Raw genomic sequence first — 18,979 nt, 5'->3', positions numbered from 1 at the left:
TATGATTTGAAGAAAAATGGATGTGTGTGTTATAATCTGGGACAATATAGTTTTAAAAATTTAATTTAAAGTTCCAGGATACATGTGAAGGACATCTAGGTTTGTTAACATAGGTAAACATGTGTCATGGTGGTTTCCTGCACCTAATAAACCCGTCACATTGGTATTGAGGCCTGCATGCATTAGCTATTTATTATGACACTCTCCCTCCCTTCCAACCTCCCCCGACAGGCCCCAGTGTGTGCTGTTCCCCATTTGTTCTCATTGTTCAGCTCCCACTTATAAGTGAGAACATGCGGTGTTTGGTTTTCTGTTCCTGCGTTAGTTTGCTGAGGATAATGGCTTTGAGCTCCATCCTTGTCCCTGCAAAGACCACGATTTCATTCCTTTTTATGGCTGCATAGTATTCCATGGTGTACATGTATCATATTTTCTTTATCCAGGCTATCATTAATGGGCATTTGGGTTGATTCAATGTCTTTGATATTATGAATAGTGCTGCAATGAACATATGCATGTATATATCTTCATAATAGAATGATTTATATTGCTTTGGGTATATACCCAGAAATGGGATTGCTGGGTCAAATAGTATTTCTGGTTGTAGGTCTTTGAGGAATTGTCACATTGTCTTCCACAATAGTTGAATTAATCTACATTCCCACCAACAGTATAAAAGCATTCCTATTTCTCCACAGCCTTGCCAGCATGTGTTGTTTCTTGACTTTTTAATGATTGCCATTCTGACTGGAGTGAGGTGGTATCACATTGTTGTTTTGATTTGCATTTCTCTATTGATCAGTGATATTGAGCTTTTTTTCATGTTTTTTGGACACATGGATGTTATCTTTGGAGAAGTTTCTGTTCATATCCTTTGCCCACTTTTTAATGGATTCTTTTTTTTTTTTTTTCTGGTAAATTTGTTTAAATTCCTTGTAGATTCTGGATATTAGACCTTTGTCAGATGGATAGATTGCAAAATTTTCTACCATTCTGTAGGTTGTCTGTTCACTCTGATGATAGTTTCTTTTGCTGGGCAGAAGCTCTTTAGCTTAATTAGATCCTGTTTGTCAATTTTTGCTTTTGTTGCAATTGCTTTTAATGTTTTCATCATGAAATCTTTGCCCGTGCCTATGTCCTGAATTGTACTGCCTAGATTTTCTTCCAGAGTTTTTATATTTTGGGATTTTACATTTAAGTATTTAATCTATCTTGAGTTAATTTTTGTATAAGTTGTAAGGAAGGGATCCAGTTTCAATTTTCTGCATATGGCTAGCCAGTTCTCCCAGCACCACATATTAAATAGGGAATCCTTTCCCCATTGCTTCTTTTTGTCAAGTTTGTCGAAGTTCAGATGGTTGTAGATGTGCGGTCTTATTTCTGAGATCTATATTCTGTTCCGTTGGTCTATGTGTCTGTTTTGGTACCAGTACCATGCTGTTTTGGTTACTGTAGCCTTGTGGTATAGCTTGAAATCGGTTAGCATGGTGCCTACAGCTTTATTCTTTTTGCTTAGAGTTTTCTTGGCTATATGGGCTCTTTTTTGGCTCCATATGAATTTTAAAGTAGTTTTTTCTAAATCTGTGAAGACTGTCGGTGGTATTTTACTAGCAATAGCATTGAATCTTTAAATTACTTTAGGCAGTATGGCCATTTTCACAATATTGATTCTTCCTGCCCATGAGCATGGAATATTTTTTTCCATTTGTTTATGTCCTCTCTGATTTCCTTGAGTAGTGCTTTGTAGTGCTCCTTGAAGAGCTCCTTGACATCCATTGTTAGCTGTATTCCTAGGTATTTTATTCTCTTTGTAGCAATTGTGAATGGGAGTTCATTCATGATTTGGCTCTCTGCTTGTCTATTGTTGGTATATAAGAATGGTTGTGATTTTTGCACATTGATTTTGTATCCTGAGACTTTGCTGAAGTTCCTTATCAGCTTAAAAATGCTCATCATCACTGGCCATCATAGAAATGCAAATCAAAACCACAATGAGATACCATCTCACACCAGTTAGAATGACAATCATTAAAAAGTTGGGAAACAACAGGTGCTAGAGAGGATGTGGAGAAATAGGAACACTTTTACACTGTTGGTGGGATTGTAAACTAGTTCAACCATTATGGAAAACAGTATGGCGATTCCTCAAGGATCTAGAACTAGAAGTACCATATGACCCAGCCATCCCAATACTGGGTATATACCCAAAGGATTATAAATCATGCTGCTATAAAGACACGTGCACATGTATGTTTATTGCAGCACTATTCACAATAGCAAAGACTTGGAATCAACCCAAATGTCCATCAGTGACAGACTGGATTAAGAAAATGTGGCACATATACACCATGGAATATTATGCAGCCATAAAAAAGGATGAGTTTGTGTCCTTTGTAGGGACATGGATGCAGCTGGAAACCATCATTCTCAGCAAACTATCGCAAGAACAGAAAACCAGACACCACATGTTCTCACTCATAGGTGGGAAACGAACAATGAGATCACTTGGACTCGGGAAGGGGAACATCACACACCGGGGCCTATCACAGGGAGGGGGGAGGGGGGAGGGGGGGGGGGGAGGGATTGCATTGGGAGTTATACCTGATGTAAATGAAGATTTGATGGGTGCTGACGAGTTGATGGGTGCAGCACACCAACATGGCACAAGTATACATATGTAACAAACCTGCACGTTATGCACATGTACCCTAGAACTTAAAGTATAATAAAAAAAAAAAAAAAGAAGCTTTTAGGCTGAAGCGATAGGATTTTCTATATGTAGGATTATGTTATCTACAGAGACAGTTTGACTTCCTCTCTTCCTATTTGAATACCCTTTATTTCTTTCTCTTGCCTGACTTCTCCGGCTAGAACTCCCAATACTGTGTTGAATAGGAGTGGTGAGAGAGGGCATCCTTGTGTTTTGCTGGTTTTCAAGGGGAATGCTTCTGGCTTTTGCTCATTCAGTATGATATTGGCTGTGGGTTTGTTCTAAATGTCTCTTATTATTTTGAGTTATGTTCCATCACTACCTAGCTTATTGAGAGTTTTTAACATTAAGAGATGTTGAATTTTATCAAAGGACTTTTCTGCATCTATTAAGATAATCTTGTGGTTTTTGTCTTTAGTTCTATTTACATGATGAATTACGTTTGTTGATCTGAATATGTTGTTACCAGCCTTGCATCCTGGGGATGAAGCCAGCTTGATCGTGGTAGATAAACTTTTTGATGTGCTGTTGGACTTGGTTTGCCAGTATTTTATTGAGGATTTTTGCATTGATGTTCATCAGGATATTGGCCTGAAGTTTCTTTTTTAGTTGTGTCTCTGCCAGGCTTTGGTATCAGGATGATGCTGCCTTCACAAAATGATTGATGCAGGAATCCTTCCTTTTAATTTGTTTGGAATAGTTTGAGAATAAATGGTACCAGCTCCTCTTTGTACCTATGGTAGAATTCAGCGGTAAATCTCTCTGCTCCTGGGCTTTTTTTTTTTTTGGTTTGTAGGCTATTTATTACTGCCTCAGTTTCAGAACTCATTATTTGTCTATTCAGGGGTTTAACTTCTTCCTGGTTCAGTCTTGGGAGAGTGTATGTGTTCAGGAATTTATCCATTTCCTCTGGATTTTCAAATTTATTTGCATAGTATGCAAATAAATTAGTGCAAATAAACTAATTTATTTGTTTATAGTATTGTCTGATAGTTGTTTGCATTTCTGTGGGGTCAGTGGTGATACCCCTTTATCATTTTTTATTGTATCAATTTGATTCTTCCGTCTTTATTAGTCTAGCTAGCGGCCTATTTCACTATTCTTTCAAAAAACCAACTCCTGGATTTGCTGACATTTTTAAAGGGTTTTTCATGTCTCTATCACCTTCAGTTCTGCTCTGATCTTTGTTATTTCTTGTCTTCTGCTATTTTGGGGGTGTGTTTGCTCTTGGTTCTCTAGTTGTGATATTATAGTGTCGATTTGAGATCTTTCTAGCTTTCCGATGTGGGCATTTAATTCTATAAATTTCCCCTTAACACTGTTTTTCTGTGTCCCAGAGATTCTGGTGTATTGTTTCTTTTTTCTCACTGATTTCACAGAACTTCTTGATTTCTGCCTTAATTTCATTACCCAGGAGTCATTCAGGAGCATATTGTTGCATTTCCATTTAGTTGGGTGGGTTTGACTGTGTTTCTTAATCTTGAGTTCTAATTTAATTGCTCCGTGGTCTGAGAAACTGTTATGATTTTAGTTCTTTTGCATTTTCTGAGGAGTGTTCTACTTCCAATTATATGATCAATTTTAAAGTAAGTTCCATGTGGTGCCGAGAAGAATGTGTATTCTGTTTTGGGATGGAGAGTTCTGTAGATAACCAGTCCACTTAAGCCAGAGGTGAGTTTGAGTCCTGAAGATTCTTGTCAACTTTCCGTCTCAATGATCTACATTGACAGTGAAGTATTAAAGTCTCCTGTTATTATTGTGTGGGAGTCTAAATCTTTTTGTAGGTTTCTAAGAACTTGTTTTATGAATCTCGTTGCTCTTGAAATGAGGCATAGAAATTTAGGATAGTTCACTCTTCTTGTTGTATTGAACTTTTTACCATTATGTAATGTCCTTCTTTGTCTTTTTTCATCTTTGTTGGTTTAAAGTCTGTCTTGTCAGAAACTAGGATTGCAACCCCTGCTTTTTTCTGCTTTTTATTTGCTTGGTAGATTTTCCCTCACCCTTTTATTTTGAGCATATGTGTGTCCCTGCATGTGAGATGGGTCGCTTGAATACAGCACACCAATTGGTCTTGACTCTTTACCAGCTTGCCATTCTGTGTCTTTTAATTGGGGCATTTAGCTCATTTACATTTAAGGTTTATATTGTTATGTGTGAATTTGATCCTGTCATCATGATGCTAACTGGTTATTTTGCAGACTCGTTAATGTAGTTGCTTTATAGCGTCATTGGTCTTTGTCCTTCAGTGTGGTTTTGTAGTGGCTGGTAATGGTTTTTTGTTTGTTTGTTTGAATGCTTGTTTGTTTTCATATTTAGTGCTTCCTTTAGGAGCTCTCGCAGGTGGGCCTGGTGGTGACAAATTCTCTCAGCATTTGCTTGTCTGAAAAGGATTTTATTTCTCCTTCACTTATGGAGCTTCGTTTGGCCATATATGAAATTCTGAGTTGGGTATTCTTTCTTTAAGAATGTTAAATATTGGCCCCTAATCTTTTTTGGCTTGTAGGGTTTCTGCTGTTAGTCTGATGGGCTTCCTTTTGTAGATTAACTGACCTTTCTGTCTGGCTGCCCTTAACATTTTTTCTTTCATTTCAACCTTATAGAATCTGATATTATGTGCCTTGGGGTTGATCTTCTTATGGAGTATCTTACTGGGGTTCTCTGGATTTCCTGAATTTGAATGTGGGCCTCTCCTACTAGGTTAGGGAAGTTCTTGTGGATGATATCTTGAAGTATGTTTTCCAACTTGGCCCTGTTCTCCCTGTCTTTTTCAGGTACTTCAATCAGTCAGAAGTTTGGTCTTTTTCCATAACCCCATAAGTCCTGGAGGTTTTGTTCATTCCTTTTCATTCTTTTTTTTTTTTTTCTAATCTTGTCTGCCTGTCTTGTTTCACCACGATGGTCTTCAAGCTCTGAAATTCTTTCCTCCGCTTGGTCTATTCGGCTGTCAATAATTGTGGGTGCATTGTGAAGTTCTCATGTTGTGTTTTTCAGGTCCATCAGGTCATTTATGTTCCTCTCTAAACTGGTTATTTTGGTTAACAGCTCCTGTGATGTTTTATCATGGTTGTTAACTTCTTTGCATTGGGTTAGAACATGCTCCTGTAGCTCAGTGAAGTTCAATATTACCCACCTTCTGAAGCCTACTTCTGTCAATTCATTCGTCTCAGCCTCTGCCCAGTTCTGTGCCCTTGCCAAAGAGGTGTTGCAATAATTTGGAGGAGGAGAAGCACTCTGCTTTTTGAGTGTTCAGTGTTTTTTCATTGATTTTTTCTCATCTTTATGAGTTTATCTAGCCTTGAACCTTGAGGCTGCTGACCTTTGGGTGGAGTTTTTATGGGGACATTTTTGTTAATGTTGTTGCTGCTTTCTATTTGTTATTCTTTTAACGGTCAGGCCCCTCTTCTGGTTTGTTGGGGGTCCACTCCAGACCCTATTTGCCTGGGTCCCTCCCATACCTGAAGGTGTCACCAGTGGAGGCTGCAGAACAGCAAAGACGGCTGCCTGCTCCTTTCTCTGGGAGCTCCATCCCAGAGGGGCACCAACCTTATACCTCATTCCTATACTTAGGAATGGTCCTAAATAAGGTGTCTGGCGACCCTTATTGGGGGGGTCTCACCCAGTCAGGAGGGATGGGATCAATAATTAACAAAGCACTCCAGCTGGCCTTTGGCAGAGAGGGTGTACTGTGGTGGGGGGAATCCCACTCATCTGCACTTCCCAGGTTCTGCAGAGCCACTGGGGTAAAGACTAAGTCCACTGACCCATGGAGACCATGGCTGCCCCTCCTGCAAGGGGCTCCGTCCCAGGGACACCAGAATTCTGTCTGTTCATCCCTAGCTGGAGTTTCTGAAATTCCTGCAGAGAGGCCCCATCCAGTGAGGAGGGATGGGTCAGGGTCCAGCCTAAAGGGGTAGTATGGCCATGATCCACCACAGCCGCTGTGCTACACTGTGGGGAATTCCTCCTGAGTCCAAACTGCTCAGTCTTCCACCAGCAGGGAAAAAGTGGCAGATTGGAGCTGCAATTATGGCTGCCACTACTTCACCCAGGACTCAGTCATCTTAGGCAGCAGGCAGCTGCAGTGATGGCAGCTGCCCCTCCCCTCAGGAACTTGGTAATCTTAGTCTCTAGCTGAGTGACCTCTGAGAATCTGCACAGCTCTGTGCTTGGGACCCAAGGCCCTGGTCACATAGGCTCACAAAGGGGATCTTCTGATTTGCAGGTTGCACAGATTCATGGAAAAAGCATGGTTTTCTGGGTAGGGGAGCACACTCACCACTTTGCTTGGCTGGGAGTGGGAGCTCCCCTTGTTACTTGCAGCTCCCAGGTGGGCCTTTGTTCCACTCTGCTTTTCCTGGCTCTCTGTGGGTTGTGCCAACTGCCTATTCAGTCCCAATGAGAGAACTTGGATACCTCAGTTGCCGGTGCAGGATTCACGTGCAGTTTTCGTTCTTCTCTCGCTGTTTTCATTCTTCTGGGTGCGGGCCTCTGGCCGCAGCTATTTCCAGTCAATCATCTTGGTCCCTCCACCCAACAATACTTTTTTATAAAGAGTTATTCATTGAAGATTGAGTAAATGGATGAATGGATGGAAGGCTAAGGATATCTTCGATTATTTAGTGATAGTTAATATGGATATAGGAACAACATTATTTTTCCAAGGCTTACATATAATAGAAAAAAATCCTTCATCTATCAGGTAGTGGTGATAGAAATAAGTTACAAATGACAGTGTAATTATTAAATACAATAAACTAAGTTGTATAAAGGTGTTGGCTAATCATATAATAGAGTTAGCAATTACACAGCACAAGCGTTATTATATCTTTTCCTTCATCTGTGGCAATCATTCTAAGTAATCCTATTGCTCTTTTTAGGGGGGGTTCAGTTAAAACCTGAGAATGTTTATCTAGTTGTTGTAACCACTACCCATCAGTTGGACATTGAATATAAGGTGAAACCTGCCTGATATAAAGCCTCTACTTTATATTTAATAAGGATGAGGAAAAAAGTAGTTACTAGTTCAAGGAATAGTTTTAGTTCTGTCTCATTACTGAAACCTGCAGTTCTTACACTTTTCTTCTTAACCCTGGAAGTGACTATGTAATATTGAGGTTTGCTTTTTTTCTACTTGAACCCCTATATTTGTGTCTTCTTTAATGGGATTAGTGTTTTTTCCACTGTCCCTGTAATTCAGAAAGGATTATCTTAATCCTCTTTAAAGTGAGTTTCCTCTTTCTACCTAAGATTGAACTGAAAATTGATTCTTCATTGCCTTGAAACATGACCATCAAGTTATTTACTGTGCAACATTATTAAATATCCCTTGGCAACAGCAATTCTAGATTTTAGGTTTTAATCAAAATTTTCTGACATCATATAGGCTACACATTAATTATACTGTCAATTAATTATATTGTCGATAGTAATTGCTTGTGTAATAGCAGGGCTTTTAATTTTTTGAATGTAGTGTGCAGGGTACTTTGAATAATAGATGAAGTTTGGTCCAAAGAAACAGGCTGTTGAAAACTTCACCGAACCAGACCGAGAATATAAATTGGACACACTGGATGTTCACTTTTATTCTTTTTTTTTTTTTTTTTTTGTGACATGGAGTCTCACTCTGTCGCCAGGCTGGAGTGCAGTGGCACAATCTCAACTCACTGCAACCTCTGTCTCCGAGTTCAAGTGATTCTCCTGCCTCAGCCTCCTGAGTAGCTGGGACTACAGGTGCACACCACCACGCCTGGCTAATTTTTTGTATTTTTAGTAGAGACGGGCTTTCACCATGTTGGATAGGATGGTCTCAATCTCTTGACCTCATGATCCACCTGCCTTGGCCTCCCAAAGTGCTTGGATTACAGGCATGAGCCACTGCATCTGGCCTTTTTATTCTTATGTGAAGAAGTACAAGACATTATCATATTGGAAATATGTCATTCACTTTTTTAAAAAAAAAATTATTGGTCTGTCTGACAAGAGATAACTATGAACTTATCCTCCTTCTTTTTTGTAGAGTAACTAAAAAGCATGATTAGGCCAAACTAGAAGGAGTGATAATGTTGTGAATAGAGGACTCTGGTAAATTCCCATATTTCCTGTGTAGGAGTCATGGTTGCTCTGGCTATGGAACAGGTCCTAGAGCTAGTCAGAAAGCCCACTGTGAAGATGAGAACAGAACAGTAAAACTAAGGGAAGAGTACAGTGAATCTCTGACTTTATAAGTTTTCTTTTTACTGCTTAGATGTCAAACATCTGAATAAAAACTGAATAATTTATCATCTCATGTAGACATAGCTGCCACTTCTCTGTGAACTCTAAAATTTATGTATTTGAAGCAAATATGATCTTTATGTATTTGAAGCAAATATTAAATTTATGAAATATGATAATATGAAATTCATGTATTTGAAGCAAATATGATCTTAAAAATAGAAAACCATGTAGTTTAGTGGAAAGATGTTAATTTTGTAACCAAACAGGAAAGGATATCAATCCTGGTTTTGCCGCTTATTAGCTGTAAGTCGTAGGCAAATGAACAAAAAAATTCAGCCACAGTTTCATTTTTGTGTAACAGAAATACGTATCTGTCTTGCTGTTTTCAGAATTAGAAACAATGTATATTAATGCCCATATAGGCACTTATTAATAGTGCTTATTATCATTATTGTTTTTAATGCTATAATATTGTTATTTATCCTGTACTCTCAATGAATAACTACATTGAGTATATAGTACATTTTATTATTTATATTGCTATCACTACGTGATACATGTAAGGAAAATATATTGCTGACCAAATAAAAAATTTAGATATTTTAATTACGATTTTCTTTCTTTCAGAATTACTTACTGTCATCTACCTTTCCAGAGTAAATGGCTTTATGTTGGAACAGAAAGAGGAAATACACATATTGTAAATATTGAATCTTTCATTCTTTCTGGATACGTTATCATGTGGAACAAGGCAATTGAACTGTAAGTTTGAACTTGGATATCACTTTATTGGCTTAAGTACTTCATATAGTTATGTAACATATAGGTCAAATTATAGTTAATTGATATACATCTATTACTAATTTATAATGAATTTGAGTGAAAAGTTCAGTAAAATAACTTAAAGCAATAAAAGATTTTAAAAATACATATTACAATATTTTAGGCTTTCCAAATACCATAAATAATTAAGGTTTATGTCTAAAAATTTGATGACAAAATAGGAAGGCTTACTCTGCAAGTTATACATGGAAATCTCACTTCACTATAATCAAACTTAATATAGCCACTTTCAGTGAGAATGAATTGTGTTATGTAAAAATAATCATGATCACTGCATATGATTTTAATGCTTGTAGCTTATTCTTTACTTGCCTCATTAAAATATTGTTCTGGGCTCAAATATCTTTTAGGTTATGTTATATATAGTTTTTTTGGGTATATGATTGATAGCAATTACCACTTTGGCTTTGGCACTGATATTTAAGTTTCTGTACATGTAAAATGTGAAATTCTCCAAATATCAAACTGTGGAATTTCAAGCCATCTGTATTAGACCACTTTGCATTGCTATAAAGAATCCCTGAGACAGGATAATTTATATAGAAAAGAGGTTCAATTGGCTTATGGTTCTACAGGCTTTACAGGAAGCATGGTGCTGGCATCTGCTTAGCTTCCAGCATGGCCTCAGGAAGCTTACAATCATGGCAGAAGTTAGGAGCAGGCATGTCACATAGTGAAAGCAGGAGCAACAGGAGGAGTTGGGGGGAGGCGCTACACAATTTTAAATAACAAGATCTCACAAGAATTCATTCACTACTGCAAGAACTCACTTACTATGGCAAGAACTAACTATTACAAGAAGAGCCCTAAGGGAATGGTGGTAAACCATTCAAGAGAAATCCACTTCCCATGATCAAAGTACCTCCCACTAGGCCCCACCTTCAGCATTAGGGATTACAATTCAACATGAGCTTTGGGCAGGGACAAATATCCAAACTATATCACCATCTATTTGTAGTATAAACATAAACAATCCTTCTACTAAAATTATTAATCAGAAAAATAACTTTTATTTAATACATGTTTATGCTCTGTACATATTAGGTCCTTGATAAGATGTTTGACTTGAAGCTGGCTCATTTTCTGCCTCATATATAATCTTTAAGTTACAAAATTTTTCTGCAAAATTCTGATTAAAACACCCTATTTTTGTGAAACTTGATTCTGGAAATAAATCTTTTACCTAGTCTTAATGTTTCCATATACATGTATATTGCTTCATAAGGAAGGTTGTTACTAGTTATACTCTTGTCATGATACTCCTTTTGTATTATGTCTGAATGGGTCTTTTATTAATGATAATTCTTTCTCCCTCATTAGATTAGGAACTGCTCCAGAGCAGGACTTTTTTTTTATTGTTCTTTTCTTGTTCTTCATACTTGGCTTATTTCTGTGCTTTCCAAAGTAGATACTAAATGATTGATGACATTATTGAAGCATTAGTATGATAAATTGTTACCTACACATTACTATTGACTTACAACTTTCACTTAGGTTTTCAAGATAATTGGTTTGAGCTATTTTTTTTATATATACTTTAAAAAAGTATAAAAAAATATACATAACGTGCAGGTTTGTTACATATGTATACTTGTGCCCTGTTGGTGTGCTGCACCCATCAACTCGTCAGCACCCATCAACTTGTCATTTACATCAGGTGTAACTCCCAGTGAAATCCTTCCCCCCTCCACCATCCCCGTGATAGGCCCGGGTGTGTGATGTTCCCCTTCCCGAGTCCAAGTGATCTCGTTGTTCAGTTCCCACCTGTGAGTGAGAACATGCGGTGTTTGGTTTTCTGTTCTTGCGATATTTTGCTGAGAATGATGGTTTCCACCTGCATCCATGTCCCTACAAAGGACACAAACTCATCCTTTTTTATGGCTGCATAGTATTCCATGGTGTATATGTGCCACATTTTCTTAATCCAGTCTGTCACTGATGGACATTTGGGTTGATTCCAAGTCTTTGCTATTGTGAATAGTGCTGCAATAAACATACATGTGCACGTGTCTTTATAGCAGCATGTTTTATAATCCTTTGGGTATATACCCAGTAATGGGATGGCTGAGTCATATGGTACTTCTAGTTCTAGATCCTTGAGGAATCGCCATACTGTTTTCCATAATGGTTGAACTAGTTTACAATCCCACCAACAGTGTAAAAGTGTTCCTATTTCTCCACATCCTCTCCAGCACCTGTTGTTTCCTGTCTTTTTAATGATTGTCATTCTAACTGGTGTGAGATGGTATCTCATTGTGGTTTTGATTTGCATTTCTCTGATGGCCAGTGATGATGAGCATTTTTTCATGTGTCTGTTGGCTGTATGAATGTCTTCTTTTGAGAAATGTCTGTTCATATCCTTTGCCCACTTATTGATGGGGTTGTTTGTTTTTTTCTTGTAAATTTGTTTGAGTTCTTTGTAGGTTCTGGATATTAGCCCTTTGTCTGATGAGTAGATTGCAAAAATTTTCTCCCATTCTGTAGGTTGCCTGTTCACTCTGATGGTAGTTTCCTTTGCTGTGGAGAAGCTCTTTAGTTTAGTTAGATCCCATTTGTCAATTTTGGCTTTTGTTGCCATTGCTTCCGGTGTTTTAGACATGAAGTCCTTGCCCATGCCTATGTCCTGAATGGTATTACCTAGGTTTTGTTGTAGGGTTTTTATGGTATTAGGTCTAACATTTAAGTCTCTAATCCATCTTGAATTAATTTTCGTATAAGAAGTAAGGAAAGGATCCAGTTTCAGCTTTCTACTTATGGCTAGCCAATTTTCCCAGTACCATTTATTAAATAGGGAATCCTTTCCCCATTTCTTGTTTTTCTCAAGTTTATCAAAGATCAGATGGCTGTAGATGTATGGTATTATTTCTGAGGACTCTGTTCTGTTCCATTGGTCTATATCTCTATTTTGGTACCAGTACCATGCTGTTTTGGTTACTGTAGCCTTGTAGTATAGTTTGAAGTCAGGTAGCGTGATGCCTCCAGCTTTGTTCTTTTGACTTAGGATTGTCTTGGCAATGCGGGCTCTTTTTTGGTTCCATATGAACTTTAAAGCAGTTTTTTCCAATTCTGTGAAGAAAGTCATTGGTAGCTTGATGGGGATGGCATTGAATCTATAAATAACCTTGGGCAGTATGCCCATTTTCACAATATTGATTCTTCCTATCCATGAGCATGGTATGTTCTTCCATTTGTTTGTGTCCTCTTTTATTTCACTGAGCAGTGGTTTGTAGTTCTTCTTGAAGAGGTCCTTTACATCCCTTGTAAGTTGGATTCCTAGGTATTTTATTCTCTTTGAAGCAATTGTGAATGGAAGTTCATTCCTGATTTGGCTCTCTGTTTGTCTGTTACTGGTGTATAAGAATGCTTGTGATTTTTGCACATTAATTTTGTATCCTGAGACTTTGCTGAAGTTTCTTATTAGCTTAAGGAGATTTTGGGCTGAGACTGTTTGAGTTATTTTGCTCGTTTTATTGTTCTGTGTGAATATTTCTAAAAACGTTAATCCTATAAACAATTATGTTTCCCCCCAAAGTTACTTTATTAGATATTTGGGAGGGTCCTTTTCCCCTGTAATCCTAGTCCTGTAAAAGCAATAAAAGGGCTGAATTTAATAGCTTTTACATAATATTGTTTCAGCATATTGATAAAAACACACAGGCTTAGATGAACAAGAGAAGATTCAGTTACAGAACTTTTATACAAATTCAATATTAGTGAAAATATATAGATGCATCATTTATGTTCAGGTTGAATGCTGCTAAAGTAATGGAGAATAATTTATTGTCCTAAGGAAATCAAACATTTCACCACTCTTGCGGTGCTGTTCTTATATTCCTTTACATAACAAATCCTTTTCATGGTTCAGATTACTACCTGAACTAATGACTTATACTTTATTTTTATGTATTTATATAGTCTATACAATTTCAAGACTAATTGAAGAGTTTTTAAAATGTATATTATAAGGGAGGCTAAAATCAGGAGAAATTAAAGAGCTGAAATAAGGCATTTTTATTTTTCATAATATACACATGATTCAGCATTAGAATAGCATCTACTATTTTATATATAAACGTGTTTTATAGAATTGTACATGCCTCTGAAAATGTTCTTGAAATATCTCTGAGCAATTATTAGTAAACCACATGCCATCACTTCCTGAATGTCTCTTGGTTTATTTAGACCAGATTTCCAAAAATATGTTCCATAGAATTCTAATTCCACTGTGACAGATAACATTTTAAATGCCAATTTCCAGTCTCTCAGAACTGTCTTTTCATTGCTGTCTACCTCTAGTGATACATTAGAAAATGTATGTAATTTCCTGTTAATATGTGTCAAGTGTATGGGACAGTAATAAAATATGCATTTAATTAAGAAGACTCATTTAATACATATAATTTTAGTCCATGAATTTTAATAATATATTTTCTAAGTAAGACAAATGCAAGAATTATCTTTAAAAAATGAGATTGTTTGTATTTTAAGTCCTTATTGAAATATTTTTCATTTAATGTTTATTTTTCAGCTTGTTTCAATTTTAATGAATTATTCTAATTGTAATTAGAGGCAATTCCCAAGAGTATGAATAGTTGTGTTTCCAAAATGTATATATTGGTTATTTGGAACCTGGGACAAATTTTTCATTTAAACAGTGATATTTGAAGAATACCTTATAAAATAGCAGTATAGAACTAAACTACCATTAAAAATATTTATATGGGAAAATATATTCCAGGTGATAGCATAGAAACAGCTATTTCTGTAGGGCAACCCTAACATTTTTAAAAAAATGTAAGCTTTTTTCCACATATGATTAAGATTTGAGCGTGAAATTTATAGTCAAATCATGAAAGTAAAAGACTCATGTTTAACATCGTTCAAACATCATTCAAGCATGTTTATTGAGCTCTATTATATGATAGATACTAGAAACAACTATGAACAGAGAAGACATTATTTCTATCCTGCTGGGACTTCCAGTTTAATGAAGGCAAAGTTAAATAAAAAGGCAATTATAATATATTGGTAATATAATATGGCAATTTCATAAGAAGGACATCTATTATAATATAGACATGGGATCTCAAAGTGGTATCTGTGAAGAATGCTACATCTACACTGAGATCCAAGGGGTGAGTTTCAGTAAGATGAGTAATATACCAGGGACAAGGACATTCTAGGCGGAGGGAACAGAATATTTAAAGGATGGAATATAAGATAATTTTCTGTTCTATGCCCAGAAATTTTAAGTACTGCAGTTTTTAGTTTGTTGGAATGGCTGGGGGATAGGATAGTAAGAGATAAAGCTGGAAGTTAATCAGGTTTTATAACATGAAAGGTCTTGTAAGCCAATTTGAGAAGTTCAGACTTTAAGACTAATAGGGAGCTAGATTTTGAGGGTTGTAAGCAGATCTCAATCAAATCTATATTTTAGGAGTACTACCCTGAATGCAGGTATGGAGAAATAATTGGAGAGAAAGGAAGACTGTGTTCTTGGTAAAAATTATGTTGGTGGTTGTAGGAGTGGAGAGAAACCAACACATTAATGAAATATTTTAAAGAGGTAATAATAATAGGGAAAATTTAAGGATGACTTCCCAGTGTTTGCCTTGAGCAACGGTGTATAATGGTGCCATTTAGTGAAAGTGCAAGAGATTGAGTAGGTTGAGAGTAAAATAATAAGTTCAATTTTAGGTCCATTGAATTGTGTGTGTTTATAAGACTTTTAAGTGGAGTTGGTATAAAAGAATGGTAAGAGGCAGGATATATGGATCTGAAGGTAATGAGAGATAGAATTTACAGGGTTGTTAAAACCAGATGAAAAGATGAAATTGTGCATGAAGAGTATGTAGAGAAAAGTTAGCAAACTAATAGCCATTGAACTAATTATGACTCATAGATTTGTTTTGGCCATCAGAGTATTTAAATATGCTCTGAATTATAATTTTCTAATATTTAAAAATTGGTAGAATGAAGATAAAAATTTGGACTTTTTGGTGAAACAATCCTAGTCTAGCATTCCTGTATGGCAATAATCAACTGCAAATGAATAGTAACTTTCCTTATGTAGGTGGGTAATGTGCTATCCAGGTTGGTACAGTTCTTATTCAGTCTATTTAACTTATTTGCAATACCTGCCTCATTCCTGTAGGATTTTGAATTTGTGGCCATATATTATATGGGAATGCATGGCAGTGTAGGACAGGATACCATAGAATATCAATATTTAAGATATGGGAAGATAATGAAAAGTCCATAATGGAAACTAATATCAAGAAGGTTACTTTAGTGAATGGGAGAAAGATAACTAAATAGGGATACCTAGAAGAATTACTGCACATTTTTTTAGGTGGCTAGTACATGACAATAATTCATTGATAATTCTATCTAAAGTAATTTTTTTGTAATTTTCAGAATCCAGAGTCCACAGATGCTTTTTTATTTTTAGGTCAGTTTCTCATGACCATAAGTTTTGCCAGGAGTGCTTTGTGGGTTCTGGAAGTTTAATGTTAGGGAACAAGCCAGAAGAAATATCCCAAAATGTTAATAGGCATTACCTCTATGCAGTGAAATAATGTGAATGCTTTTTCCTCTTCATTTTTGATGTATTCTACGTTTGTTTAAGATAATAAATAACGTTTCTTCTAGAGTCTGAAAAAGTAACTACAAATAACAGAAGTTTAATGTTAGATTATTTTCAGAACTAGAATATTTTATAGTTTCAGGATCTAAACACAAGAGTGTTGCCTGTGATCCAAGTAGTGTTTCCCAAAACAAATTTCTGTGATTTCATTAATATGATCAATGAAAAAGAATTCAGTGGACTAATAATTTTGTAAAGTACCGAAGATTTACAATGTTCATTTGCATAGTACAGGCTCTAAGAAATTCTGTAGGGAAAAAAATATTTAATTTTGTTTAATTCAGGGTTTCCCAAACTTTTAAAATATGGAACGCTACCTTATCATAGAGTACACTTTGGTAAGTGTTAGTGCAGTCAAACCAAGAGACAGAGAGGTTATGGTTTGTTGGCAATTATGAGTTCCTGGAGGATAATTTAAAGACATTAACTCTTATCAGAGGAATTTATATCTTTATAGAGCACTGCATTTATGTATAAATGATATGTTACATATAAATGTGGAAAGAATTAAAGAAAGCTCTGTAAACTTTTTGTGAAGCCCTGTTTAATTTCTTTTCTTCCTGCATATATTCTAAAATGCAAATAGCAACTCTGATTTCCAATTATCACATCAATCATAATACATACTATTTATTGAATGCATACTATGTTTTGCCATAGTATTAGATGTTATATGTATCTTCTAATCTGCACAATTATTCAGTAAGGTCAGTGCCAATATTTCCACTTTTAGATGAAAATATTTAGGATGAATCCACTGACAAAATTCATCAATATCCAGTGAATCTGTGTTTATTCCCCTTTGTCACTCTGAGGAGTCAGTATCAGGAGGTCCTAGAATTAATTTTTCACTTTTCTGTGATTCCAAATAGTTTCTGAGATTTAAATCTTCATTGTTTTGTATAGAATCTTTGGTCATTTTCATGTGTGCTTAAGAAAGAAACTGAAACTATGTTAATACAATCATAATAAGAGTAATTTGGCACTGTTAGATCATGGAGAAAGGCTGTGGAAAGTGGAGCAATAATAAAACCCTTGTTATATCAGGTCATATCATATTTAATCATGACATAGTCATTTTCAAAGTGATGTAAGTTAAACTAGGAATTATAAAAGAAACATGCCAGATATGAGAGTAGAATAAATTTAAAGTCAGATTGACAGAGCGCCCAGGTCTTTTAACAATATTCTGTTAGACTCATAATTATCTGTAATTTATTATACTAAATAACCTGATAAGTGTGGTATAACCAATGAACTAGGTTTCACTCCAATTTGTCGTTTTTCTGTAAGAGGGTTATCACTAGAGTAGATTTATTTTTAAATCAAAGGTGCCATTGTACTGCAGGGGAAAATAATCAGAGGAGATTTCATGTAAAAGGAAATCTTAAATCAGGTATGTACTTTGCAATTTAATTGAGACAGGTTTACACTTATCTTTGTAGCTGTATATTCTTTTATCTATGTAAAGAAAAATTCAATTAAAAAAATTCAGAGGCACTTATCTGACAACAAACATTTCAAATAATAAAGAACCCCATTATTATATGGCTCTTCGTGTTTTAACCCGATTTTTAAAAAAACATAAATAAGTAGTTTGCAGTTAGTAAATAGAAATGCAGTTAGTATTGGTGAAGTAAATCAAAAACTTAAGTAAATCTGAGCTTAACCCTAGAATGCTGGGATTTTATTCCAGTGTAATCTTAATTTCTTTGTTTCAGTCTCTAGTGGTAAGGTATTTTAATGTTTGGTTTTTAATTACTGTTTTGAATTGATTTGACAGATCCACCAAGACTCATCCAGGTCCAGTTGTACATTTAAGTGATAGCCCAAGAGATGAAGGGAAAGTGAGTATTATGATATCTTTATTATTACTTTTATTTTCCTCATTCTTGAAAAAAGGTGTTTCTTACTATTATTTTATATCTAATATCTAGACCAGTTGATAGCATTTTATATTATTTAAAATGAAAATGTGTTGACTCAACGAATGAGTAAATGAATGAATGAATGAATGATTCATGCTACTGATGGTCCGAAATTAAGTCTTTAGCTTTACTGAGAGAGAAAATCAGTATTTAATTCTGGCATTTTGAGGACGATAACATGTAGAACAACTTTAATTTTCAAATGCTCTATGCTTGAATTTAATAATGTGAATAAAATTTGCCTTTGTTACTCAGTTTGGTAATGAAAAATGACCAATATTAAATAACATAAATTAGCCAATCTTGATTTCATTAACATGTACTAATATATAAAATGTTATCAGGTTACAGAAGTAATTCTTATTCATTTTGATTATTTCATAATTTGCCTTTGATGATGATGAAACAGTAGAAAACATGAAAATTAGATATTTTAATATTAATTAATATTAATAAATTAGTATATAGGTTTAGTTCTTTATTTGTAAAGAATAGAAGCTGAATTAGCCTATCAAAAATCAAACCTGAAAGGCAAGTCCACCCACCCATGGAATAACACTGGATCCCTTCAAATTGATCCACAAGTACAATGTAATTCCAATCAGGTGCCATCAGAATTTATGTTTTAAGAAT

At 35.5% G+C, this 18,979-nt stretch overlaps 1 protein-coding gene across 4 annotated transcripts in view; it reads left to right on the top strand.

Annotated features, from left to right (window-relative positions):
• The window catches only part of STXBP5L (syntaxin binding protein 5 like), a 475,147-nt gene that overhangs the window by 188,126 nt on the left and 268,042 nt on the right, over nucleotides 1-18,979 (top strand). For all 4 annotated transcript variants that reach the window (XM_033211089.1, XM_033211087.1, XM_033211090.1 and 1 more), the window contains exons 6-7: nucleotides 9,557-9,691; nucleotides 18,202-18,265. In XM_033211089.1, the coding sequence (XP_033066980.1) occupies nucleotides 9,557-9,691; nucleotides 18,202-18,265 (199 nt within the window). The remainder of the gene's footprint in view (nucleotides 1-9,556; nucleotides 9,692-18,201; nucleotides 18,266-18,979) is intronic.

The sequence above is a fragment of the Trachypithecus francoisi genome, unplaced genomic scaffold (assembly GCF_009764315.1).
Source record: "Trachypithecus francoisi isolate TF-2019V2 unplaced genomic scaffold, Tfra_2.0 Lachesis_group0, whole genome shotgun sequence".
Classification (NCBI taxonomy): Eukaryota; Metazoa; Chordata; class Mammalia; order Primates; family Cercopithecidae; genus Trachypithecus; species Trachypithecus francoisi.
Note: the sequence above shows the minus strand (reverse complement) of the source record. Positions and strands in the feature narration are given on the sequence as shown.